General features: G+C 36.8%; 1 protein-coding gene across 5 annotated transcripts in view; it reads left to right on the forward strand.

Moving 5' to 3' along the window:
* Positions 1-24401, forward strand: part of spegb (striated muscle enriched protein kinase b) — an 83238-nt gene that overhangs the window by 5723 nt on the left and 53114 nt on the right. Inside the window, exon 1 of one of the 5 annotated variants that reach the window (XM_077215080.1) lies at positions 18963-19503. The exons of 3 other annotated variants lie outside the window; for them this stretch is intronic. In XM_077215080.1, coding sequence (XP_077071195.1) covers positions 19471-19503 — 33 coding nt within the window. In that variant the 5' untranslated portion in view covers positions 18963-19470. Of the gene's footprint in view, positions 1-18962; positions 19504-24401 lie in introns of those variants that run through there. One more of the 5 variants, XM_077215081.1, reaches the window with a different exon arrangement.

Consider the following 24401-nt stretch of genomic DNA (forward strand, 5'->3'; position numbering starts at 1 on the left):
CGGGTTTTTGTATGCGCCGAGAAGTTCCTCTACTCAAAAGACCAAGATTCCTTGCGAATAGAACATGCGCAGAACACAAATCACTATGGGGATATGCCTATACGCGTTTACATGACCAAAAATTCGGGTTAGAAAAGGGTATCATATCCGGGTTTTTAAAATCCGGGATATGAGCATATTTGGGTTTTCGCCGGTGTTTACATGGCCATGCGCGACCGGATTATTGCTATGGTCCGGTTTTGAACGGGTCATTGGCTGCATGTGAACGTAGTCACAGATCACCAAACTGTCAGCACAGGTGTCTTTTATGACTCATTTGTTTTGGGTGTCTCATTTGCACTCCATCAACAGAAATAGAGTTTTGGTGTTTTATTTAGCCAGGTCAAACTTTTTCCCTTACTGTATTTCAAGCATGCTCTTAAAATGGAAAATTGGTGTAAATGTATTGCATTCCATGATAATGACTGGCACCTTGAGCATTATATGATCTTCTTTAGGTATCGGATATTTTTTCAAGGGTGTGTTATGTCGAATTGGACCCAGTTTGGTTTTTGTAGTAGAGATGCGCGGATGGGCTATTATTTCATCCGCAACCGCATCACAAAACTCATCATCCGTCTGCTATCCATCCGCACCAGCGTTTTTGACCAATTTTCAAAACCGCACCCGCCCGCCATCCGCTGATACAAGGCGCTGCTGATGACAGCCGCGAGACTAGAAACTGCCCGCCACCCGCCCGAATTTAATTTAAATATTTTTTTCCGTCACGTCATCCGCCCGATCCGCGGTTTATCCGCGGAGTCCGCGGCTATAACCGCCAACCGCGCATCTCTTGTGTAGTGCCAGGCTTTTCAGCCGAGGGTCTCTGGACCCCTGGAGGTCCCTGAAGGTACTCCAGGGGGTCTATGAAAAAGCTATTCTGTATAAGGCAAATAGAACTTTGAATTTTTGCTATGTTCAAAGTACCGAATAATCTGTTTGCTATGCGTGTTATATAATGTTCAGAATATGGTGTTACCAGAAAATCTAGCTTTTTACTGGCATGTATGAGCATCTGGGTGTGTAAATTTTGAAAGCAGTGTGTTGTTCTCAATAGGCCCGTTCTAATAGTCGCAAAAAAGATAATCATACAATCGTGCATAGCAAAATACATTTCTTTTAATAATTTTCATTTATGCATTTATAATAAAATCTCAATTGTTTCCTAATATGGCTATGTCATGCTAATTTGTATGATTGACTAAGCAGTTCTTAGTAATATACAGTACACTGCCCGGCCAAAAAAGGTCGCTGTTTGGATTTAAATGGGCAAATTCTTATGAGCCTATTGGATCATTAATGTAGCGATTATTATATGTTTGGCAACAGTTCTTCTAAATCTAACTGATGGAGTGTGTAGCTTTTCATTTCATTAAACAGCCATGTAGGAAGACACATCAAATTCCAGGGTGACAATGTGACAAAAATCCAGATCTTAAATTTATGGGAAGTCTTTGGAATTTGCTGGGGTAGACTTTACAGAGTGCTTGACTTCCATTGTCAATACAAGATCTTGACCAAAAATGTATGCACTTCTTAATGGAAATAAATGTTGTGATGTTTATCCATCAATAGGTGCATACATTTTTGTCAAGATCTTGTATTGACAATGCTAAAGTCCAGCACTCTGTAAAGTCTACTCCAGCACATCCCAAAGACATTCAATTTAAGGTCTGGACTGAGAGGTGCCAATTCATGTGTGAAAATGATTCTTCATGGTCCTTCCCAACCATTCTTTCACAATTTGAGCCTGATCAATCTTGACATTGTCATTCTGGAATATGGGCATGATGTGTCACACTCTTTTAATTAGGGTTAGAATAACTGTTGCCAAACATATAACATATAGATAAGCAATAATGATCCAATCATAGACTCTAGACAAGCATTTACCTATTTAAATCCAAATAACGACTTTTTTTTGTTTTTTTTTTAGCAGTGTATTTCATTTTTATTTTCAGTGCATTTTTGTTAACATTTTGTATGCTACAAATGTTTAATGTCGAATAAACATGATGTCAAATCTGGGCCCTGAAGCAAAACCAGTTGAGACCCACTGATATAGAGTATGTGTCTCTGTGACATCTGTGATACATCATGATACATGTGCCAATCCTCTGGACAATTTGTGGAGTTTACACCTGTCTTGTCACTCAGCTAAATGCCATATGTCTTTCTCTTTCTCTTTTGTTTTTACTTTACAATGTCTTTTTTCCCCCACCAACTACTCACTGTTATCCTCCCATTTAATTTATTTTAGATTTTTCTGAAGTCTGCATTGTTTTACTTTATTCTTTGTGATTTTTGACCATTCCCATTCTATGTATCTCTCCTTTTTCTCTCTCGTTTTTATTTCTGCCTTTCTTACACCCTATTCCACTTCCCTGTCTTTCAATGCCTCTACTGTCGTCTTGGCCAGAAGGACCATCTCTACCCCTCTGGCTATTTCTGACAGTGGAATGTGCCAGGCTTCAGATTTTTGTGATGTTAATAGGCCACCCATTCTCCAGTTACACAGGAAGACATCACAGCTATATATAGGCCTCCAGCCAGGAGTTTTGCCTAGACCTTATTTAATAAGAGTCAGTTTGAATGAAGGGGAGAAAAATGATTTTTGCCTGGTCATTACAAGAATGGTAAAAATAGCTGGCTTTCAAATAGTCTGTGTTCTTTGAGAATCATTACTGATTCAGATTTTGAGACAAGAGGCCGATTGAAATTGGCTGGTCACCATCATACAGTAGCTACATAGCAAACAAGTGTTTTAGGTGTGGTGCACTAATAAGGACTAAGATTTATGTTGCTGGTTTGCATTCAAACCATTTTGATTGTGGTTTTAATTTAGCTTGCTAGTTCCTCAAATATTCTTTTTGTGAACAATTCTTAAAAGAACCATTTATAAAATGTAAAGAACCTTTTTTTTCCACTATAAAGAACCGTTTGTGGAATGGAAAATCCCTTACTTATTGCAGAGGCTGTTTTTAAAGTCATTGAAAAAGGAAGTGAACGAGTATCATTACTGCCGTTTTTGGCAAATCTATCATGGCAGACAATCAAAATTAATTGCAGGTGAAGGTTTAATGCCAAGTTTTAATCACTGATTTTTTTAGCCATGTTTAAAATTAAGTGGTGCAACATTGATTTAATTCAAATAAATCCTAGATAAACAAACCTTTTTAAGGATGCAATCCTTATTTGTGCAGCCCACCCTTAAAGTGATGATACTCAGGGCAACTTTTTGGGCAATGTTGCAGGGCAATGTTGCCGTCAACGGGGAACCAGATGAGACATCATCCCATTTTCAATGGGAAAGTACCAAAGCAACAATCGCTAGGAAAGATTGCCTAGCAACATTGCTCAAAAAGTTGCCCTGTGTATCATCACATTTAGACTTTCAATCTGTAAACATGCAAATGCAATGTATATTTCTGGTCTGATTCAGCCGACACTCAAACCAAGAGTGCTTATATTCATTCTCAGCGAATAGTTCTCTCGTAAAGTGGCTGCTGTCTCTGTCTCTTCAGGGAACATTTCACCTGTAATTGCTCTGTGCATTACACAGTGTTGTTTCTAATATGGGTGTTTTAAACTGTTGGGTGGAAGAACTAGTAATGATGAGAAATGATGTACAGCGAGTAAAGTACATGAAACATCCAAATCTGCAGCTTTATCATTTTAGCAAGTCTTTACTGTAGTTTTTATTTGAAAAATACCTTTCTTTCATGGTCATTAGCTTAAAAATCACGGTAGAAATTATTTTATGGTAATACATGTATGTATATGACATGGACTGCAGTAGGCTAATTGTTGTTTAAATAGTGGATTTCTCAATGCAAATGAAAGAACAATCTCAGCGCTTGTGTTTGTATTTAGGGGGAACGGTTGAGCAGTAAGATGTGGGCTTTGGCTTCAACCCACACACTTAGCAATAATTGTTCTGAAAGGGGATAGCACTCTGTAGGCTTGGCTATGCACAACTTTCCATTGGCCTCAGAGGTCAGACTGTCCACACAAACAATCTGTGGAGTGTGTAACGAAAGGTTTCAAACATCATTTATTTGTGACCAAATGGAAATTATAATACATGATCAATTGCTCGGATTTTAGAGGATTTCTTGTGTCTTTGTTTTGCTAATAGACCCTTGCAGAGTGACAAAGTTATTAATCTGTCATGACCACATATGACTCATGGAAAATGACTCGAGCATTTGAATTTTGTGTTGTTCTTTTGTGGGTAGGTGAAATGCAGTTTAATCATTTGCAATGAGAATAATGGGGGGAGTAATAATAGTCCCCGCTAGTTGATTTTATATAAAAAGGCATCTATGGACACTCAAAAACATACGTCCTCTCAAACACTTAGGTACATTTTGTCACATTCTCTAACAAAGCACACAGCTGTGCCTCCTTCAGTCATTACTTTTCTGCCTATCACCAGCTTTTCTTTGTCCAGCTGAGAGGCTGTGTTGTTGCATTACTCGTAGGTGGAAATGAATCAATGCCGAATGCAAAAGACTAATTCAGTGCATTCGATTAAACTGAGTTAATATGCATTTATTCTGTTTTTATGTGTAGTGATTCTGATGAGATGAAACATCCCTCAGGCTGCACTGAAACGTTATTGCTTTTCCAATCTGCTATTGGCGACATTCTGCATTGCTAGAAAGCCCATTTCCTCTGCTCTTTGTGACATTTTTTACTTTCTTTTAAATGGCATTTACATCAACACTTAATGATGATCCACTGATTTTAATTTTCTTAAAAGCATCTTGTTTACTTTGTGCTTAGCTTCTCACTGGCCTTTAGCAAGTGGGTGGTTTTAACAAACCACTGGTGTTGCACTTTCATGTGCCACCGCTGAAGCTTTTTGTTGCCGTAAACTCCAATTAAAGTTGTATACAAACTCTTAAAGGAATAGTTCATCCAAAAATGTTTATCTATATAATATATATATATATATATATATATTTGTCATTGAGTGTATACTTGTTCCAACAAGCTTTATGAAATAAGCCACAATCTACTGTAGTGAAGTGTGCATACAATTGCTTCATTTATGTAAGTGGGCGGAGTTTCATTGACCTCTTGCACTGAAACATCAAAATAATGCCACGGTAACTCTGAGCTTTTGTCCTTGATTTAAGTAAAGCCATAATGATGGTCTGTGTAATCTCATTCCATCCTGGCTTGTAGCAGAGAGTTGGCATGACCATAGAGCTATGTTAATGATGTGATAAAACACAACATGCTCATGCTGTTATGTCATGTGTACTGATTTGTAACTAAATTTGAAAACTTTTCAGCATGACACAAATGCCTTACCTAATCTTTTGGTACTGTTTTGAGGCAGTAGTTCTTCTAGGACGTTAGGGCATATAAGAAGGAAAGAATGAAAGCATCTGACTCACCAGTGTTTTAAAGAGTAAGCAAGGGCTTTGGGTGCCAATAGAGAAATAAACACCCCACATTAGCTTGAGACCTCTTCATCTTCATCTCTTCAATTTTAAGACCTGTGGTATTTTAGTCTAGACCTTTTCCCACTGTGGCATGCTATCTAAGGTTTTATGATGTAAAAAAAGATTGAGGATTTGTAATGGTGACCACTCGTTTGGTTTGGATTGGATTGAGTCATCTTTCTTTTTTATCTCTCCCTTTCTGGAACAAATTAAAATGAATAATACAGTTCCATATTGTGCTATTGTTCTCAGGGTTGAGAATCTTTTAAATCAAAAGTAATGGATGTTGATGCAGTGTGCTGAACATGACTAGGGGTATAGATGATTCAACAAGTCTGGAAATGTTCTTGTTGATGCTGTAAAAAAATTTTTTTATAGTATGCAGGAAATTGATGAATAGAAATAGAGATATCACACCTGTCTCTGTAAATGGCAAAAAGGAAAAAATATCATGGGATATTGTTAAGCCAGTGAGAAGCTTTGAGGCATTCTCAGCATCTTTACATTTTACTGCGTATCAAGACTATCTCAAACTTCACAAATGCGTGCACTACCAAGTCTTTCAGATTAACTCATACGCCAGACGAAGTAAGGAGACTAGGGCTGTCAAATTAAAATAAAAATTTAGAATATTTGTCGAATTTGAAATAAAAATAAAAAAACATTTGTTAGGTGTGCGTCAGGCATTAGATGCAATGATGTAAGTCGTTGCATTTTAATGTTTTCCTAGCCTATACATTTGAGCCCACTAGATGCGGCGATGCTGCACTGTTCATTCAAAACATTGCAGAAAAGAGAAGCTCAAAAAAGATCTTGGTTACGTCAAAACAGTGACCAAGCCGTACACACAGGACACATTTTCTGCACTGCTTTTCCATTGTTTTCTATGTACTTCTATGCACTACTCACATGCACTAGATGGACATATTTGAACGTACGTTGCACTCTAGTCTCGCAACAGAGAGCCGCATGTTTAGAAAGCCATGTAAGGTTAAAAGTAGTTCAACTTTAAAAAAAGAAAAACTCGAGTCAAGGCTTTGTGGCGGTATTAAACTATGCTGTAGATACTTGATGCTTTTAAATGTTTAAATGTTTTTTTTTACAGTCATATTATTCATTGCTTTTGAATAAACAATTTAATGCAGTGCATTAATATTTTGCTCATTGTGCTCTCTTGTAGCCTGAGGAGACAAGCCAAAATCTTGTTTCCCCCTAACTGAAATTATGCCTTTTTTATTAGAATATAATTCAAATTAGTAATATTTAAGTAAAAAAAAATCGAATTTAGTTTTTCAGCCATTTTGTCAGCCCTAAAGGAGACTGCAGCCCAACATGCATCCTTTGAAGCATATGTCACTGCTATACAAGGCTTCACCTGTTGCTTAGAAATCTCTATATAGGAGCATGGAATTCCTGAGTAGCCCCAGGCTGTTTCTTCAGTTCAGATCAAACTGCTGCCATCAAGCCATTTATTCCAATGGGACCGTCGAGGTAATATAGGAGAGGTTGTCTGAGTGCCTGACGAACATACCCATTTTTGTCCCTGTGGTTGCCTGTAGTCCAATGCTGCTGCTATTCAAAAATTCGCAAAGGTCTGAAGCTGTATGTGTTGAATTGAATATTAGTTTAGGAATATATTGATGTTTAATGATGGAGACTTGCAATTACTTGCTTTTACCAAAGGCTTGCATTTTTCCTTAGTTCGCCACTTCTATGGCTATACCAACTGAAGCCTTAAGCAACAAGAGACTTTCATCTGTGTTTCTCTGCTTAAACATGCTTTGCATCCAATGCTTTTATTTAAAGTGGCAACAACAGCACAATTGTGCAAGACATCAAGAAATAAAAGCCTTAACTTGAAATGTTATCCTGTTAGAATTCAGAGTCGGAACTTTCTGTTTTCTGAAGAACATTTTAGACTAAAGATTGTTGGTTTTCCATTCCATTTGTATTCCCACCAGTCAGATTCCACTAATGGGACTTCCTCTTTTTCCTATTAAACACTGCTAATTAGCATAGCTTTAAAATGAAATAGATTCAAACAGAGTGCTTTCCCATGATGTGAGACTCCTTGATTAACTGAGGATCCATAAAGCTTGCGCTATTTGAATAAACCGTTTCTTAGCTGCATAAATTCAGGTCCTCTAAGTAGTCCACCTACACAGATAGTGGTGATTGGTGAATATGTATTATAAAACAAATTGTTTTTCTTTAACTTTAAATTCTGGTTGGATGACCTGAGTTCAAAGCAAATTGTGTGTGGTGTTTTGATGTGTAATGAGGATCTATGTGTGGTTTTATTGTTTTTGACAGGAAAAAAAATGGTGCCGTCATGTGCGACTTGCGGTCTGTGAGGTGTGTGTGTGTATATGAAAACAGTTATTTAGTTTTAGTAGTATTGTAACGGAAACATGCAATGATGACATGACATGATGTACAATTACAATAATGTAGTTATTTATTGAATGTCTTTTATAATTTTACTATGCTGTTACTATTTCATTAAAACAGTCGATTGTGATTTTTATTTCACTTTTTAAATTAATTTAAGTCAAATTAAGTATCTTATAACTAAAGTATGCATTTACTATATGAGCCTTTTAATGGCAAATCTGAGGAGTGTGCCGTGATATGAACATATCGGGCAGGTATCAGTCCATTTCAGATATCTGTATGATGGTTTGATTTATTATCACTGTGGTAGCATCAGTCCTACAGACTGGCTGTCATTATCTCAGTTTGTTCGTGCCTGTGGTCTGATGGCCACAGAAAGACAGGGACTTCCCCTAAGCGAGCTGCAGTTGTTGCTGTCCTTCAGAGTGTGGATAAACACCCAAGCTGTGTGTGTATGTGTGCACATATGAGTGAGACTGACACGGAGCGAGTTACACGTGCAGACTTCCAGTGAAGTCATGTGCTTGAGGTAATTCCTAATTTAAGTCAGTAGGGAATAAATCCTGCAAACACCCACCCAACCGCTAGTCATAATAACCCTGCCAGTCTCAGATCCCACAATACTGCTCTGCTCCAGAGGTGACTCAATACCTTAGGAAGCACACACTTTTGTTCTTGGCAGGGGAGACAGGGGATGATTCTTTAATATTTTCTTTCATTTATATTCATTTATTTTATATTTTCCTTTATAACTCAGACTACAGACAGACGGTGAGGCTTATTGTCATATGTGCCAATAGTAAAAGTACAGGTAAAATATTTACATGGAAGGCTTTATCAAAATATTAATTTTAATACATAACAAATACAATTTTTATTAACTCTGATTCTTAAATAACAACAGAAAACTGTTGCTTTATTACTTGATTGTGCTTAATACAGTACATTTAGCTTTTATTTGGTAATTTGTTTAACTGTCAGAAATAATGTTAAAGCAAGACTAAGTGGTTATTATAATTGTTTTTAATGTGGTAAATCCATTTAGCTAAAGCAATATTGAACAGCTGATGACTCAAGATCATTTTAATTAAATTAAGTTGGAGTGCTTTTCACAATATGTATTGTTCCAAAGCAAAGAAGAGTAGTCTCATGAATAATGTTAATTACATTTTCAACATGATTTAGTCTTTAAATACAGTTTTCATTTTATAGCTATAGTGTTTACAAGTGCACTTCAACCTTTTGTTTTGCATTTTGTTTCTCACATAAAGCAAGATACTGTATATTCCCTTGAAGCAAAATTGTCTTGTTTTCATAATTTTTCTTACCCCACTGACAAGTTGCATTTCCTTGTTTAAGCATTATACTAGCGTAGTTTATTGAGGTTTATGCTTAAAATCTGCCATTAGGGCAAGAAGAAAACAGTTAAGTCATGAAATATATTCTCTGAAAAAGATGTTTTGTGCTTATAAAGTAATTTGTTGCTTAAAGGTTTTTACCTATTTTTATTTTATACTTATTTTATTTATCACCCCAAAAAAATCCCAAATATTTTTAAATTTTTTACAAAATGATAAAAAACAGACAAAGAGCGAACTTCTAATTAGCATATGCTTAATTGTTGTCATCATTACAGCTTACTTGTGATTGAAGAAGTTTTGCATGTTACAATTGCCCTGGTCTCTCTTACATGATATTTTACCATAGTTTTCATAATCGTTATGAACCTACAATATTTGTTGTTTGCTTGGTGGCATCCGACCAGGGATCTCTGTGTTTCTGATGCGATTTTGTAGCATTTGCCACCTGATAAACACCGTCGAGAATTGCTATTATCCTTTTCTGTTTGTTAAAGCACTCTGTAAAGCTAAAAGGACTCCTAAGAGAGCAAAAGGCCATTATCAGCAGCCACAGACACTTCCTATAATGCTCTTAAGAGCCTGAATCTGAGCTCAGTGTATTGAGTGCATCTGCAATGTTGACTGCATTGTTGCTCAATGGCTTTTTGTTGCTGGCTTAGTGCGTCATACTCTGCAGGGTGTTTTGTATTTAGTATTTACCTCATTCCGAATCAGCTAGCATGGGTATAAACTTTATTGTGAATAGAAAAGGTTACAAAACTTGCACTTAGAGGAATTTTGGGGGAAAAGGAACATTGTGTTTCTCGGCTTGTAGTGATACAAAACCCATCAATCCACGTCATTTGAATTGAACGGCAGATGCAGTACTTACACTTTCCAGTTTTGGAAACTGTCCCTCGAGTTTTAGGCAGGTGATTTTAGTTGGGATGATTTTTTTAACTCGTTCTTCTTAATGCTGATTGGATTTGAGAATGATATTCAAGCACAATCACATATACACACACAACTGATTACACTTAAACTGTCAAAATGTGCTGAAGTTAGTCGCCAAGTGTTATAAACATTTCAGTCAGTCATTTTTGCGGAGTTAACCAACTTTATATAATATTCCAGTCTTTGAGGATTGACCTCAATTTACATTTAATCATTTAGAAGAAGCTTTTGTCTTAAGTGAATTTCAAATGAGTAAAAATACAAACAACAAGATCAGCAGTGTTACAATTCAAATTTCAGCCGTTGTAAACTGATTTTCCTTTTGGATCTTATAGTGTTTACGCATACAGTATGTGTACTGTGTACATATATATATATATATATATATATATATATATATATACTGTATGATGCAAGCCAGAGTGTGGTAGTCCACACAGCAATATTATACATATATATATATATATATATATATATATATATATATATATATATATATATATATATATATATATATATATATATATATATATATATATATATATGCATGTATGTATAATATTGCTGTGGCATACCAGACTCTGGCTTGCATCATTTCCTGATTCTGTTTCCATCATCATATTCTGTTCCTTTTCTACTGTATTCTATCAATAAGTGGCAACAAGGTCAGGTCAACTGGATTGTTTCTGGTAAAGGGCTAATGTGACTTGAGCCAAAACAAATGGCTCCTTTAATGGACAGAAGGAGAATAATGTCAGACAGAGAAATGAAACACAGGCTAAATTTTGTCTGTAAATTTTATTAGCACTTTTCCATTATGTGTTTACGTCAGCATCAGGACTGCTCTTATTGGATGATCGATGTGCAGGATGGATCAGCTAGTGCAAAGGAGCTTTAAATGAATGTTCCGGGTTCAATAATCACAGAAAATAAGAAAAAAGTTTAAATTTGAAGTTACAGTAAGGCATTTACAATGGAAGTTGGAAGGCCAGGCCATGCAGTCGGCATCAAAATGTATGCTTTTTCTGAAGTATGCATGCTGGCTAGTGTGATAGAATTGCTTATTGATCTTGTAAACTCCACACACAGGAACTAGATAATGGATTTGCACTAGTATATACTGCTCTTTGTAACTGCAGAAAAAGGGAGATGGGATTTGTGGGGATAAGGAAACAGGAAAAAATGAGAAATAAGAGTCATGAGCAGCAAAGGAGCAAGTCAAGTGAGCTTAGTCAGACAGAAGAGAGGAGAGGAAGGCAGAAAATGGAGGCTAAGTGTTTTCGAGGGCATCAGATGGAGGTGTCAGTCTCACATCATGGCTGCTTGACAAGTGCTTTTCACATTGAATGTGGAAAATAGAATTCATGCAAGAGAACACTGAAACTAGAAACCTTTTGTACAAAAGTAAAAAAATAGATCATAAAATTCAACATTGAAATTTAGAATGTTATCATATCAGTAATTATGGTATAAAAAATTGCAGCAAATCTACTATATAAAACGGTATGATCAGTACAAAGCATTTAGTTTGTGTTTTGAGAATGAGTGCATGTCTCATAGGTTTTCCATGTCAACCAAAATGCTATAGAGTTTGATTGGACACTCTAAATTCAACAAAATATGTGGGGAATTTTTCTTAGTTAATCTCTTTTTTTATGCTATCTGTGCATAATTAGGCCAGGCTATATGGTTGGTTGCACTTTTATATTGTATAGATTGTATTGTCTGGTTAGTTGCAGTTGTTTACACATGGTTGATTTCTTTTTGATTTCTTGGTTATGGCAGAACCTCTAGGGCAGAACTACATGAATATCACATATCAGTCTGCACTCGTGTCCAGAGTCCAAAATTAACCCTCGCCAAACACCAAATGTGAGTAAAAATTAGATATGGGCAGTAAATAGAACAGATGTATTCGCCGGTTGGCTGGTAACTTTATTAGGAACTGCAGCATTTGATGTTTTAACCCAGATTGGAGGAACACATTTCTGTTGCAGATACGTGACATGAACGATGCGAATCAAATCGTGTACTGATGAAAACATCTGTTGCAATGGTTGTCTTCTAACAACTTTCACTTCAGTGGACATTTTATAATCTAGAATGCCTAGGAAGTTGTTTTTTCCCCCTCTAGAAACCCATGTGGCGATACATGAATATTACTTGTACTAAATCACCAAAACGGAAATTGGAGAAATAAAAACAATTTTTGGAACATCCGGGGCAGAAAAAACAATATATTTTGTTGTCATAGTTACAAAGATGTACTGTATGTTTATAAAAAATAATGTATAAGGGATACTTCATCCAAAAAATTTCATACGATGAAAGTCAATGACGTCACAAAATCTTTGGACGCCATTTGAATTTCATTGCATGTAAATTTTTCATTCCATACAGTTTCATGGCCAGTAAATCTAATTAGTTAACCACCATCTGCAGCTGTGTCAAATACACTGTTTGTGGGTACTTCCCGATCATCATCATCATCCACGATGACTGTGGACTCCGGTTTGCTTTTTGTAAAGGAAAACCATCCACAATCACCACACCATTTCCTTAGCACTCAGCACATTAACCTCCCAGCTTCAGTTACTGTAAAGGATGATTATGCCAGATTTGGTTCGATCATATTTTTTTTTTTTTTGCAGTGTCTGCGAGGCACATGCAGGCTGAGAGAGAACCATCTGCTGTGGTTTGCTGCCATTCTGCAGTGGAGAACAGGCTCTTTATATTCATGGTGCTTTATTACGTTGTTCGTTTGAGAGATTTGTCCGTGTAAACATCAACACCCTCACGTGATATTTTCCTCTCCCCCCATATCTCACAGACTTGAAAAAGCACTTAATTTACTAAACAGTAGCATTGTATTACAACCACACTGATAATGTGTAGCTGAGAGGTTGAAAAGTAAGAGGAATTCAAGCCGTCTGTAAAAAAGAAACATTATTTTAGAGGTAGAGGTTTTTTTTTTTTTTGTCAAATGGATGAAATTGCTTACAGCTTTTTTGTTATATTACATTATACCTTAATAATGTCAGTTTCGGCATAGCATTGTGGTACGCCAAGCTTGAAAATATTAAGAAGTACAACTGTTTTCAATATTGATAATAATAAGAAATGTTTTTTGAGCAACAAATCAGCATATTAGATGATTTCCGAGGGATCATGTGACACTAATAATGATGCTGAAATTTCTTTTACCATCAAAGGAATAAATTGCATTTTTAAATATATTAAAATAGAAAATATTCATTTTAAATTGTAGTAATATTTCACATTACTGTTTTATTGTATTTCGTGATCAAATAATGCAGGATTTCTTTCAAAACCCCAAAAAAGCTTACCTACTCATCATTCAGTATCATGGTAGATATCAGAGTGCAATATATATCCAATATTATGGTACTGCCACAGTACTTTTTTTGTGTCTGAGATATCTCTGCATTTTCCTGGTTTCCTCTTTTCAGTGTTATCTCACCCCAGTTACATACAGTCTTTTCTTGCAGCCTGGCATGTTGCAAATAAATTTGTGTTAAGAGAGGCAGAAGGCTTTTTAACTGCAGATTGTGTGTGTATTGAATTAATAAATGATGCTCCTCTGCTGTATGCACAGCGCAGCACAGTTGAAGACATGATGTGTCTTGCTCCATCCTTCATTAGACATGTCTGGGCCATGAAAAGTTTAAATGGAAATTGTCATCATTTATGTTCACACCCTCATGTCGTTCCAACCACAGCATTATTTTCTTTCTTCTCTGAAACACAAAAGAAGGCAGAATGTCTGCACTTCTGTTTAATCAGTTCATGCCCATTCAAACTGACGGAGCACATTCCCACTCAGATGCTTCTGAACAATTCATTTTGTTTCATAAAACAAATGAGTAAATAACTTTTCATTTTAGCCTGATCTTTATTTGTGAGACTCCCATCACAAGCACACACGTAAATGCTCTGCAGAAGTGCCCAGGCCCTGTTATTTATGTGACTTGTTCTTGTTAAATAGAGTCATTTGGGTTATTACACTGTGCTTGTAGGGCTTCTGGAATTGCTCCACATTACATTAGATGGTCCCCTGGGGAGAATGGAATAGGAGACCCTGCTGATCTAACCGTGGATGTTCATTGGGAAACTTGGTCCCTTACTGGAGGGACTGACTCCTGGAGGACGATCGCTGCTTGCTTTAATCACTTTTACATAACTCTGACTCGGTATAGTGCGCCATTCACATTAAGATAGGAAGCCATTATTTCAGTGCCCGCTGGGCGATTGCAGCTATGAGTGAAGAGTTCGCAAAACTACATTTGTGTTCCAAAGATGAACGAAAGTCTTACAGGTTTGGAGCGACATGAGGGTGAGTAATTAATGACAGAATTTTCTTTTTGGGTGAAGTATCCCTTTAATTTCTTTAAAACCTCAAACTTTTGAATGGTAGTGTATGGGGTGGTGCTTAGTGTAAAAAAAACATCTTGCGTTTATATATAATAGACTAAGATAGGTCGACAAAGCTTATTGTTTTTAGTCTAGTAAATGTGTGTAATCTAAATTTTTGGATCTTAGAAATCATATTGACCCCTCCATAGTGGCCTATAAATCAGAACAATTTGCATTCAGCAACATGATTCATGTCTCGGCTAGCGTCAGTGAGGTATGTGGGAGTTTTACAGATGAAAACAACACAAATGTGTGTGTCAGCTATGTGACAGCCAAGTGGAACAGAGCTGAGCCTTATAATTGTTCTTAAGACCGATCGATGAGATCCATGAAACAAGGAAAAGAGAGAGCTGTACTGGTCCCTCAGATATTGACCACTGTCTGTCAGAAAGAGAGCGAGGGCTGAAGAGATGGATAAAGAGAGAGACAGAAGAAAGAGACACAGAAAATGTGTTTAGAATGAGACTAGGTTAATTGACAGTCTAGTGTTTAACACTGCTGTTCACATCTTTGAAACAGAACAAGCACCTCACATCTGAGAAAAACAGTTTTAAGGTCAACATAAAAAAACATTCCATGCACCAATTTTTTTAAAAATTCTGGCTGATACTGATAAACTGATCACTATATTGATATACTTCAATTTGTAAACATTAGTAAATGCATCAGGTATCATGAACCACCTATGAGCGACGTTATTTTGCAGTATTTATTCATCTAGATTAATGTTGATTTATAAAAAATACTATTGTTCATTGTTAATTCTTATCCATCAATGTTGCACTAACGTTCATTTACACAACTTGAAATGTTACAAACGCATTAGTATACACTACCGTTTAAAAGTATAGATAAAAATGTTGTATCGATTTTTTTTTGGCTGAAAATTTTGTTGAAATGCCTCTCTTATGCTTACCAAGGCTGCATTTATTTTATGAAAAAATACTGTAAAAACAGTAAGGTTTTTTATTATTATTATTATTATTACAATAAGCAAACTTTTACATTTTAAAATGTAATTTATTCCTGTGAAAGAAATATTTCTTATTATTATCAATGTTGAAAACCGTTTGCCTGCTTAATATTTTTGAGGGATTCTTTGATGAAAAGAAAGTTAGAAAGTAAAAGAATAGCATTTACTTGAAATAAAACTTTTTATAAACATTATAAATGTCTTAACTGTTACTTTTAATCAATTTAAACCATCCTCGCTAAATAAAAGTATTAACTTCTTTAAAAAAAAATCATGCTGGCCCAAAACTTTTAAATATTATTGTATGTGTTTCCTGTAAAAGCTTTGTTTATTATAATGTTAACAATCTAAACCTAAATTAGTTTTTATTAAAGATTGACTGTGCGCTAAATTATGATGGTGTAGTTAATCTAAATGTTACATGCACAACTTGATACACAATATTGGCTAATACAGATAAATGAAAAAATTAATGTATTTCATCCCCAATTCTAACCAATTATACACTTTCTGATGTAGTTCTGCGTGAAACTGACATTTATACATCAGGATTTGATTGATATCATGAAAAGAGGGGGTTTAAAATGGGAAGAAAAATAAGAGGGATTTGTGATATCAGATGAAAATGAGGCGATAAGGAATGTGTCTTGTGAATATAAATAGGGCTGGTTTTGACTTCAAATTAACTTAAAACAGAAGAATTATATGTTTCATGACTGATCATCTAAACTAATAAACATTAAGGTGGTTGTAAATAAATCAAGTTGTTTTTCAGTGAAATATGCATTATCAGTTTTATTCCCGTTTTATGTGCATTATCCTTTTTATATGTAGTTAATGTGTTTTTGTGCATCATATTCTCTTCTCAGTCGTCTGTTTGTAATTATATGCATGTTGGCTTAACATGCAATGCATTAGAATAAAAGGACCCAGGTGTGGACAACACAATAGGAATGAAGGAAGGCAACCATCCACCTGGGTCATTATAAACACAAGCAGTGACAGCTAATGATAACAAATAAGGGCATTTTGCGGGTGTCTCTCACAGCCCCCTTGATGTTCTGCCTTAGCAGGCTTTGGCCTGAGAGCACTTTGCCTTTTAAAAATGCCAATCCATTTCAATGGCCACATAGACCACAGTCTGTTTCTCAACGTCTTTTTGAGCGTGTTTTTGTTGTACGACATACACTTTGCTGCTGTATTGATAGTACAGTTATGGACCATGCGCTTTCGTGAAACTAAAGAGCTGAAAATCAATGTGCCTCCCTGACCCCCTTTGCTAACATCGCAGGTGCGAGACTCTATAATTCATGATTTCATTATGCAAATCTAAAGCTGCACATGATTGCCTCAGTCTTCTCATTAAAGATATTTGATTTCTGTCCAAGGGATGCAAATTCTAATAAACCTTTTAATAAACTTAAATACATCAATTAATTTGAACTATTGCAGAGGGAAATGAGAGAGGAAGGAGTAGACATCTTGAGCTAGGGCTCTGCTGCATGACGATACACTACGCAACAGCATGCGTAGGGATTTATCATGTATACCGTGTTAGATATATTCCTGCAGCTATCAGTTGGAAGGTCTGCTTTACGATATTTGGAATAATGGGATAGGAAATAGAATAATGTCAATAGTATGACATGTCCCAACCATGTCAAGATCAGGATTGAGTTGCTGTGTAAGGTGCTGATCTATATTTATTAAATTTATTTAGTAAATAGCGCTGGGTAAGTTTGCATAGAGATGTGCAAATAGGCTAGCATGCCAGTATCTATGCCAGTGTAAAATGTAAATGTATAAAAAAGATACGAACAGAAGACTTTAAGGAGTTATTGCTTTGGGGCTTTAGGTGGGCTCAATTCATTGGGTGTTATGACATATTGTTAATGACAGGGTAAGTTAGCAGCACAACTGAAATTTCATTGACAAAAAGGTCTGTTGTCTTGTAGTAGCTTTGTATAAAACAGTTCACACTTTTCAAAGAAGTCACTTTCAAACCAAGCAGGTTTCTGATGGTCAATGCGTGTGACCAGCTTGAACCCATTGCGAAATCTGTGTGGAGAAATCTTTTGTGCAAAATTCCACATTTTGTGGCTGTGGATAGGGCTGGATATGGTTCAAAAATGTTCGATTCCGATATGATACCTTGACTTCGATACTGGTTCCTAAATGATACTTTTTTCGATACCAATTTTATGAAATCCATTTGAAAAAGATTACATTTCACATTACCTGAAAATGTGTATGGGAAAAAATATCAAGGATAATTTTTTATTGTGTTTTAATAAACTAGTGTTTTCTGAGTCAGTGTTTGCTGCAAAGATGAATTGATGTCTATGACTCGTCATCTTCCCAGTATAGTGAACGTGCGCGTATAGAGAGAAATGCACCTTTCATTTTGATTACATTATCAGAGAGTATTTGTTTTCGATTCAAATGGGTTTGTTTAAAAGTAGACATTTCAAGCTTTCTATACACCTTCTCATATCTATGAGGCAAGTAGCCTATTTCAGTTTGTTTCCTAAGTAGCCTTAGTTTCGGTTAATTTGTAAAAAGCTTCAGTTCTTCTTGCAGTTGAAGACAGAGCAACTTTCTGCTCGTAAGTTTATTCAAGATAACAAAATTTGGTACCGAACGATAAGACATTTTTTGATGCTCGATGATATCGAGGCAATTCGGTTGATGCCTAAAAAAGTATTGAAATCGATATGTGTGGATTCCAAATAAAATGACTGGATATTGCCTGTGAAAATTTGCAGAATAATGGCAAATGTGACCGCAGCTTTAGTCTCAAGAAGAAGCAGATTTTGCATTGTTTGGCGTTTCCAAGAAAAGATTGGTCCAGAATTTTCATTTCGGTGCATTCCTAGTAATTTTATAAGATTTTGTTCATGCCACCCACCTGTACCTTGAGGGTAAAAAAGGTGAGGACACAAAAATGTCAAAATTATTTTCAAAATGTGCCAATGGCGGGTTGCAAAAAGGCACCATCGCCTAGAGGCTGCTCTGACGTCACGGGCATTGATCCTGAATATGAAACGAAGGCAGTTGGTGAAGAGATTCCCGACTGCTTCTGCTGCTGGGCAGGAGAGATGCGTTCAGCCTCGGTGCACAACAGAACGAGAAAAAAGAGGGGGAGAAAAGGGGGGGAAAAGCAAAACGGGACATGGAAAAGGATTTGCCAACTGGACCCTCAGTGCAAGGCTCGATAGGACTGAGTCATTCTTTCTCTCTTACTCATTCTGTCTCTTTTTTTCTTTCCTCTCTCTCTCTTTTTGTCTTCTCTCCTCCCTTCCCCCAAAACGGTGCAGCCTAGTGATTTCTCTCTCTTGCTCGCTCGCTCGCTCGCTCTCTGCTTACCTCTCCACACACACAATATTTTGCTCGCTGCTGCTGGCTGGGTTTATTATTCTGTGCTCTTATTGGTCAACACAATGGTTTAGAGCAAGCTCTGATTATTTGCCACTGGGAATCCTGAAGCACTGAGGGGGTGCTGTCTACTGAGGTTCATTTTCCTCAAATTTTTATTTTTATTTTATTCTGGTATTAGTTCAAGCTGCTGCCTAAACTGAAAGAACGACAGCGCAATACCTGCAGCGGAACAACTTTATAATACAAAATTTAGTTTTTAGAGCATGCCTAGAAAAATCAAGTTTAAGAACTTTTGTTCTCAGAGAAATTACAGCAGGTGAATTGCCAGTCAGTTAGGTACGTTTTGTTTCTTGAGTGGCTTTTTCAGCAGTCCAAGCTGGATTCAGATCATGCTAGCAATACGATCAGGGCACCACCGGGTCTGACCGTGAATCCCCAGCTCCCAGAGAACGTCACTCCCACCTCGCTTACACGCAACAAAAGACCAGGATTACTCCAAGCCATGAAGAAAATCTGGTCCAAGAAACGCTTTCAGGTGAGTTGTTGCATGCCTTATTTGTCTTGCCTTGCATGCTGACTCATAACTGACTGGAAGTTTGAGTTTGACCCATATGTGTGGGGTTTTGTCATACAGTGAGCTCTGTCTGAGGGAGGCTTGACCCAATTCCCTCCTTTAGGGATGTTAGCGCTTATTCGACTCCTGCGCCCCACCCTTTTCTTGTAAACAAATGGCTCCCATCTGGCTAATTGCGTGAGGATGATTACAGCTGAATAGTTGAACGTCCACGACTCATTAAACGCTATCATATTCTGATGCATTCTGGGGGTTACGCTAGGAACCAGACAAAGATGACAGCCTCCTTGGTACTCAGCTGGTCAGAAATCCAAGATATTGTTTATAATAGAAAATGTTTATATTGGAATCAGCATTGGATATGTCATGAGTCATATTGTTAAATTTTGCACCAGTACAGAAGAAATATGGCAAGTCAGCATGTAGGTCGTTTTCTTGTCCAAGAGCAATAAAACAGAAATGCTTGTAGCAGCAACTGATTTCCCCCTGATGCATATTTCTAGGGATCTGTGGGATCGTAAATTTGACTACCTCACACTTCACTGCATTAACAGGGGGATTGTTACAGCAAAACCATCAACTAAAATGATTACATATCTACTTTTTTATTTACCAGATTCAGTAAATACTGCAGCTAAACAGAATCACATTAGTAGGTTGTTATTGCGCTCCAGAACTAGATGTCTGTTGAAATTCTACTCCCGAGGCATTGCTGTGCGGTTGCTAAGGTGCTTTTAGTGTGTTGCTAGGTGGTTGCTATAGGGGCTACTTACTGGTCCAAGTCAATAGAGCCACCACCTCAAATCTCTATGATATGCAGTACCGTTATTGTCCATCAGTTTAATCCTCACGTTATTTCAATAATGCACCCTTCTGTGGAACACAGAAGTCCAAAGGAGTCCATACAATGACAGTCATTGGGGTCCAGTGTTAGCCCCCAATGTTTGTTTAGCTTAGAAATGATCAGTTATTTGGGTTGTTTGCTTCGTATATAGACTGTCAGTGTCAGGTCAAAATGCAAACCTTGTCCCCCGCCCTGGATGGCCATAAAGTGAAAATTAGCAATCTGCACACCATCACTTTGCCATTGGCTGTAAGTGCATAAGAGTATCCTCCTTTTGACAATATGTCATTGTGACATTTTACAGGTGAGAGGAGGTGAGAGGAGGACGAGCTCTTACGTCTTCCTCTCAGGCTCATAGGAATCCTTGTGAAGATGAAAGGAAAAGTGGGTGTGAAGAAGAGGAGAGGGGGATGGGTAAAAGAAAAAGATAATTGGATCTTAGTCGGCAGACGGAGACAAGCTGGTGGATGGGGCAGAGATGTAGCTTAGAGACCAGACAGATACAGAACAGGTGGCTGAGTCATAGTTTCGGATGTAGGCTAAATGGTAGTTTCAGTTTCTCTCATGTCATGTGAATAATATGTAATTATTTCATTCCTTCATTTGATGTGTTTTAGGTAGATAGCATATCCCATTGCTGCTTAAAGAACTAAAGATAATTAGATTCACATTTCCTGAATTATATACCAATGCCTGCAAGGCAGCAAAAGAAGCTTAGGTGGTAGTTTTTTTTTTTTTTTTAAATAAGACTTTAACAGTTTCCCATCATTATGACACTCAGCAGACATCTTGGTTGCTGTGTGCTGCACAATACAGATTCAACATACAGGCTGTTTCCAAAACTTAAAAAAAGGTCTGCTTTTGCGGGCAGTGTACAGAGATATTTGAATTCAGTATTTGTATAATCTACTTGATACATTTAAAAAAAATTTTTTTATAGAATCATAGATGTACTTCACTACCGATATCTCACAATCACGTGCAAGTGGTTTGGCGCTTGGGGGAAAGAATAAAAATGGTGTCTAATGGTGCGAGCAATGCCAATTTATCGATTATTTCTACCAAGCAATAAGCATTTTAGTCACTTAAATATTGCCTTCATACAAAAATGCTGTCTGTAAATTGACTGGGAGGCAGCAAGGCAGTTGCATTTGATTTCAGACAGTTATAGTCATTTATAGCAGTGTGGCTATACATGATTAAATGTATGCAGGGAAGACAAGATCAATCAAAATTTAGTATATGAAGGCAGAAAGACGGCCAGTTGCTGACGGTTATTTTGTTAAACAAACCTTATATCTGCAAACTGAATTTTTAGTCTTATATTCCACTTGAAAGTGTAAACATAACCTAACGCTAACCCTATACTAAGTACAGGTAGTTAATAATCAATACTTAAGTGAATACAGTGAATAAGGCACAAATATGTACCATTAAAGGGTACTGCTCCAGTGTCAAGCTAAAAGTTGTTGTTTTTCTGACCTTCTTCCTTGTAGAAATTGACCATGGTCATGACGATGAATGTAAAACCTCTGATTAACATGGCTGACATTTTAAGTGACATAGTTTTTGAAGTTTAGAACAAATTTTTAACCAGAACGTTTGAGTAATATCAATACAGTTGCCATACACCAAGTTGGCAGTGTAGACCGGGCCATGAATCACGTGAGCTCCCACTGTTCTTTCTAAACCTGCCCTACTGACTCACAAGCATTAAGGAACCCAATGGGTAGCTGAGAGAGCTGTGTTTCTTAAGGTGTGAAGTGATTCACTTGCTGCATTGGCAAGAGTAATGAAAAGTCAGACCGGGTGAGATTGAAATAGCCCACTGCCTCAGGGCTGAAAGAGTGGAGTTAGAGCAGAAAGCAGATACCGCAACCCAGATGAAATAGTGCCTGGCAGCATTCATCACACCTCAATCTGTGCCCAACCTGGCAACATACAAATTACCTGATGACCTAGAAGGTAAAAAATTATGCATCAAAACAGCCAGAGCGGTTGCCCAGAGAGGTTTGATTCATCCAGTGTGAATGCCAGTGGTGTGGGCTGACAAGAAAAATAATTTGAGCTCTCCAAGGTGCTGACCAACGGGGCTTAGAGATTTTTTGTCTGGACAAATAGAGTGGCTAGAAACAGATAACAAAAGCAGCCCTATTTCACACAGCTTATGGTGTTTTGGTGGCAACTAATGACTGTGTCGTATTTTTAAACATTTTATAGCTCTGTTCTGAAACCTAGAGAGCTGTCTACTTAAAGTTTCAATAGGATTTAGTTTTAGCTTGTTGCTAATATAATACTCTTCTGAACACACAAGTATATTAGGTAAACTTGATAAATTTTGGTGGATTTAACCATTTGATTATCAATATTGTTCAGTGGTAATTTAAGTATTAAAGTGATAATTGATATTTCTCCCGCATTATCCACCATCTTGGATTTTTCATTGAGATTATTGTAATGAACTGTTTTTGTCAATATTGTTCTGTTCTGAAAGAAATTAAGTCTTATGATTAACTTTTCTACCTCTATGTCCGCCATCTTGGAATAATATTTTCATTGATCGTGTCGTAATGCATTCTGGAATTGCCGTCACTATGAAAAATATATGCGACTTTGTCCAAAAGAAGGTATCGTCGAAGGCAGCATTGTTATGAAATATTTAAAACATCCTTGCAACCATCTGAAAGACCCTAGCAACCACTTAATGCTCTAAAATATTTCATATGATCTTTATAATCGCATTGAAAACAACCAAAAGTTTGCTTGTACAATCTCAGTTTCTTCAGAAAATATACAAATTTAGCTCTAAAAATATCTTGCTGAAGAAGAAAATGATTTATCAAGCTAAGAAGCAATGTTCATTTTGTTATTAATTTGTATTATTATCATCCTGTTATGGTTATGGATATTTCATTTAATTTGATCATTGTTACCATATAGCTACAGACAGAGATGACTCAATTAATTTCACTTTTGTAATTGGATTACATAATCATAAAAAATATGGGGTTGCGTAATGGACATAAACATAATGGGTTGTGAAACCCTGTCTTTTTTGTAGCCGTTCTTGATGTTGTCATACAACATGGTCACTGAATGTCAACCGTTGAGTGCATGAGTCCGTGTTTACTTCTGCCTCAGCTCTTCACAGCACAGATGGCTGGCTGAAGATCCTCCCTCAGTGGCCTGCTCACAATCAAAGGATCGAGTGTGCATTTGGCAGGTCATTTTGGATAAGTGTCAGTTTCGAAAATGTAATTGAAGCTTGAAGGGCCCTCTGTTCCTATAGCAGCTTTTAGAACATCATGGGACAGAGAACCAAAGCTCAAACATTATGTCAGCCTCAGAGTCTTCTATCTGTACGTTTGCCATTTAAAGTATAGATTAGGGAATTGATTGTCATGAGGATTCATTGCTTTTGATGTAATTAGTGGCGCTCGCAAAGGCAAGCATCCCTATTATCATTGATCATACTTGGGGTTAGCGATTTAGAATAAATCCCTGAATCTTTGTGTGTTATTTTCATTGTTTGTTTACAGCGACGGCACCTCAAAAATGACTGGATGTGTAATTGTCTAGTGGACATTAAAAAGGATTTAAATAGAATAAATAATTTCAGAATAAATAATGTTTTGGAAAATGTGCATTTTCCTTAATAGTTTCAGCTGAGAAATACATAGTCGTAGCGACTCAAGTGTGCGTAGGCTTTGTCAATAGTTGTCTCTATGTGTGAATTGATCATCAAACGCATTTCTGTGTCAGTTGTGTTTTGACTAATCAAGGCAATAGAAGAATTCAGATCTTTTGCATAATGCATGGCACTTGTGCGGTTGAGTGGAACCAGCTTTTTCGTCCATTAAGATGCCAAACATGGAGGCTAATGACAAACTAACCAGCATCACATGCACATGAATCCTTCTTCGCCTATGAATTATTCAGATGTTTTAATGCCTTTTAAATGTTTTCTTTACAACAAGCAGAAAGCGCTGAGCTTAGGCACATGAATTAAAACGAC

This window comes from Siphateles boraxobius, unplaced genomic scaffold (assembly GCF_051911475.1).
Source record: "Siphateles boraxobius isolate OS27281-9 unplaced genomic scaffold, OSU_SipBor_1 7, whole genome shotgun sequence".
Classification (NCBI taxonomy): Eukaryota; Metazoa; Chordata; class Actinopteri; order Cypriniformes; family Leuciscidae; genus Siphateles; species Siphateles boraxobius.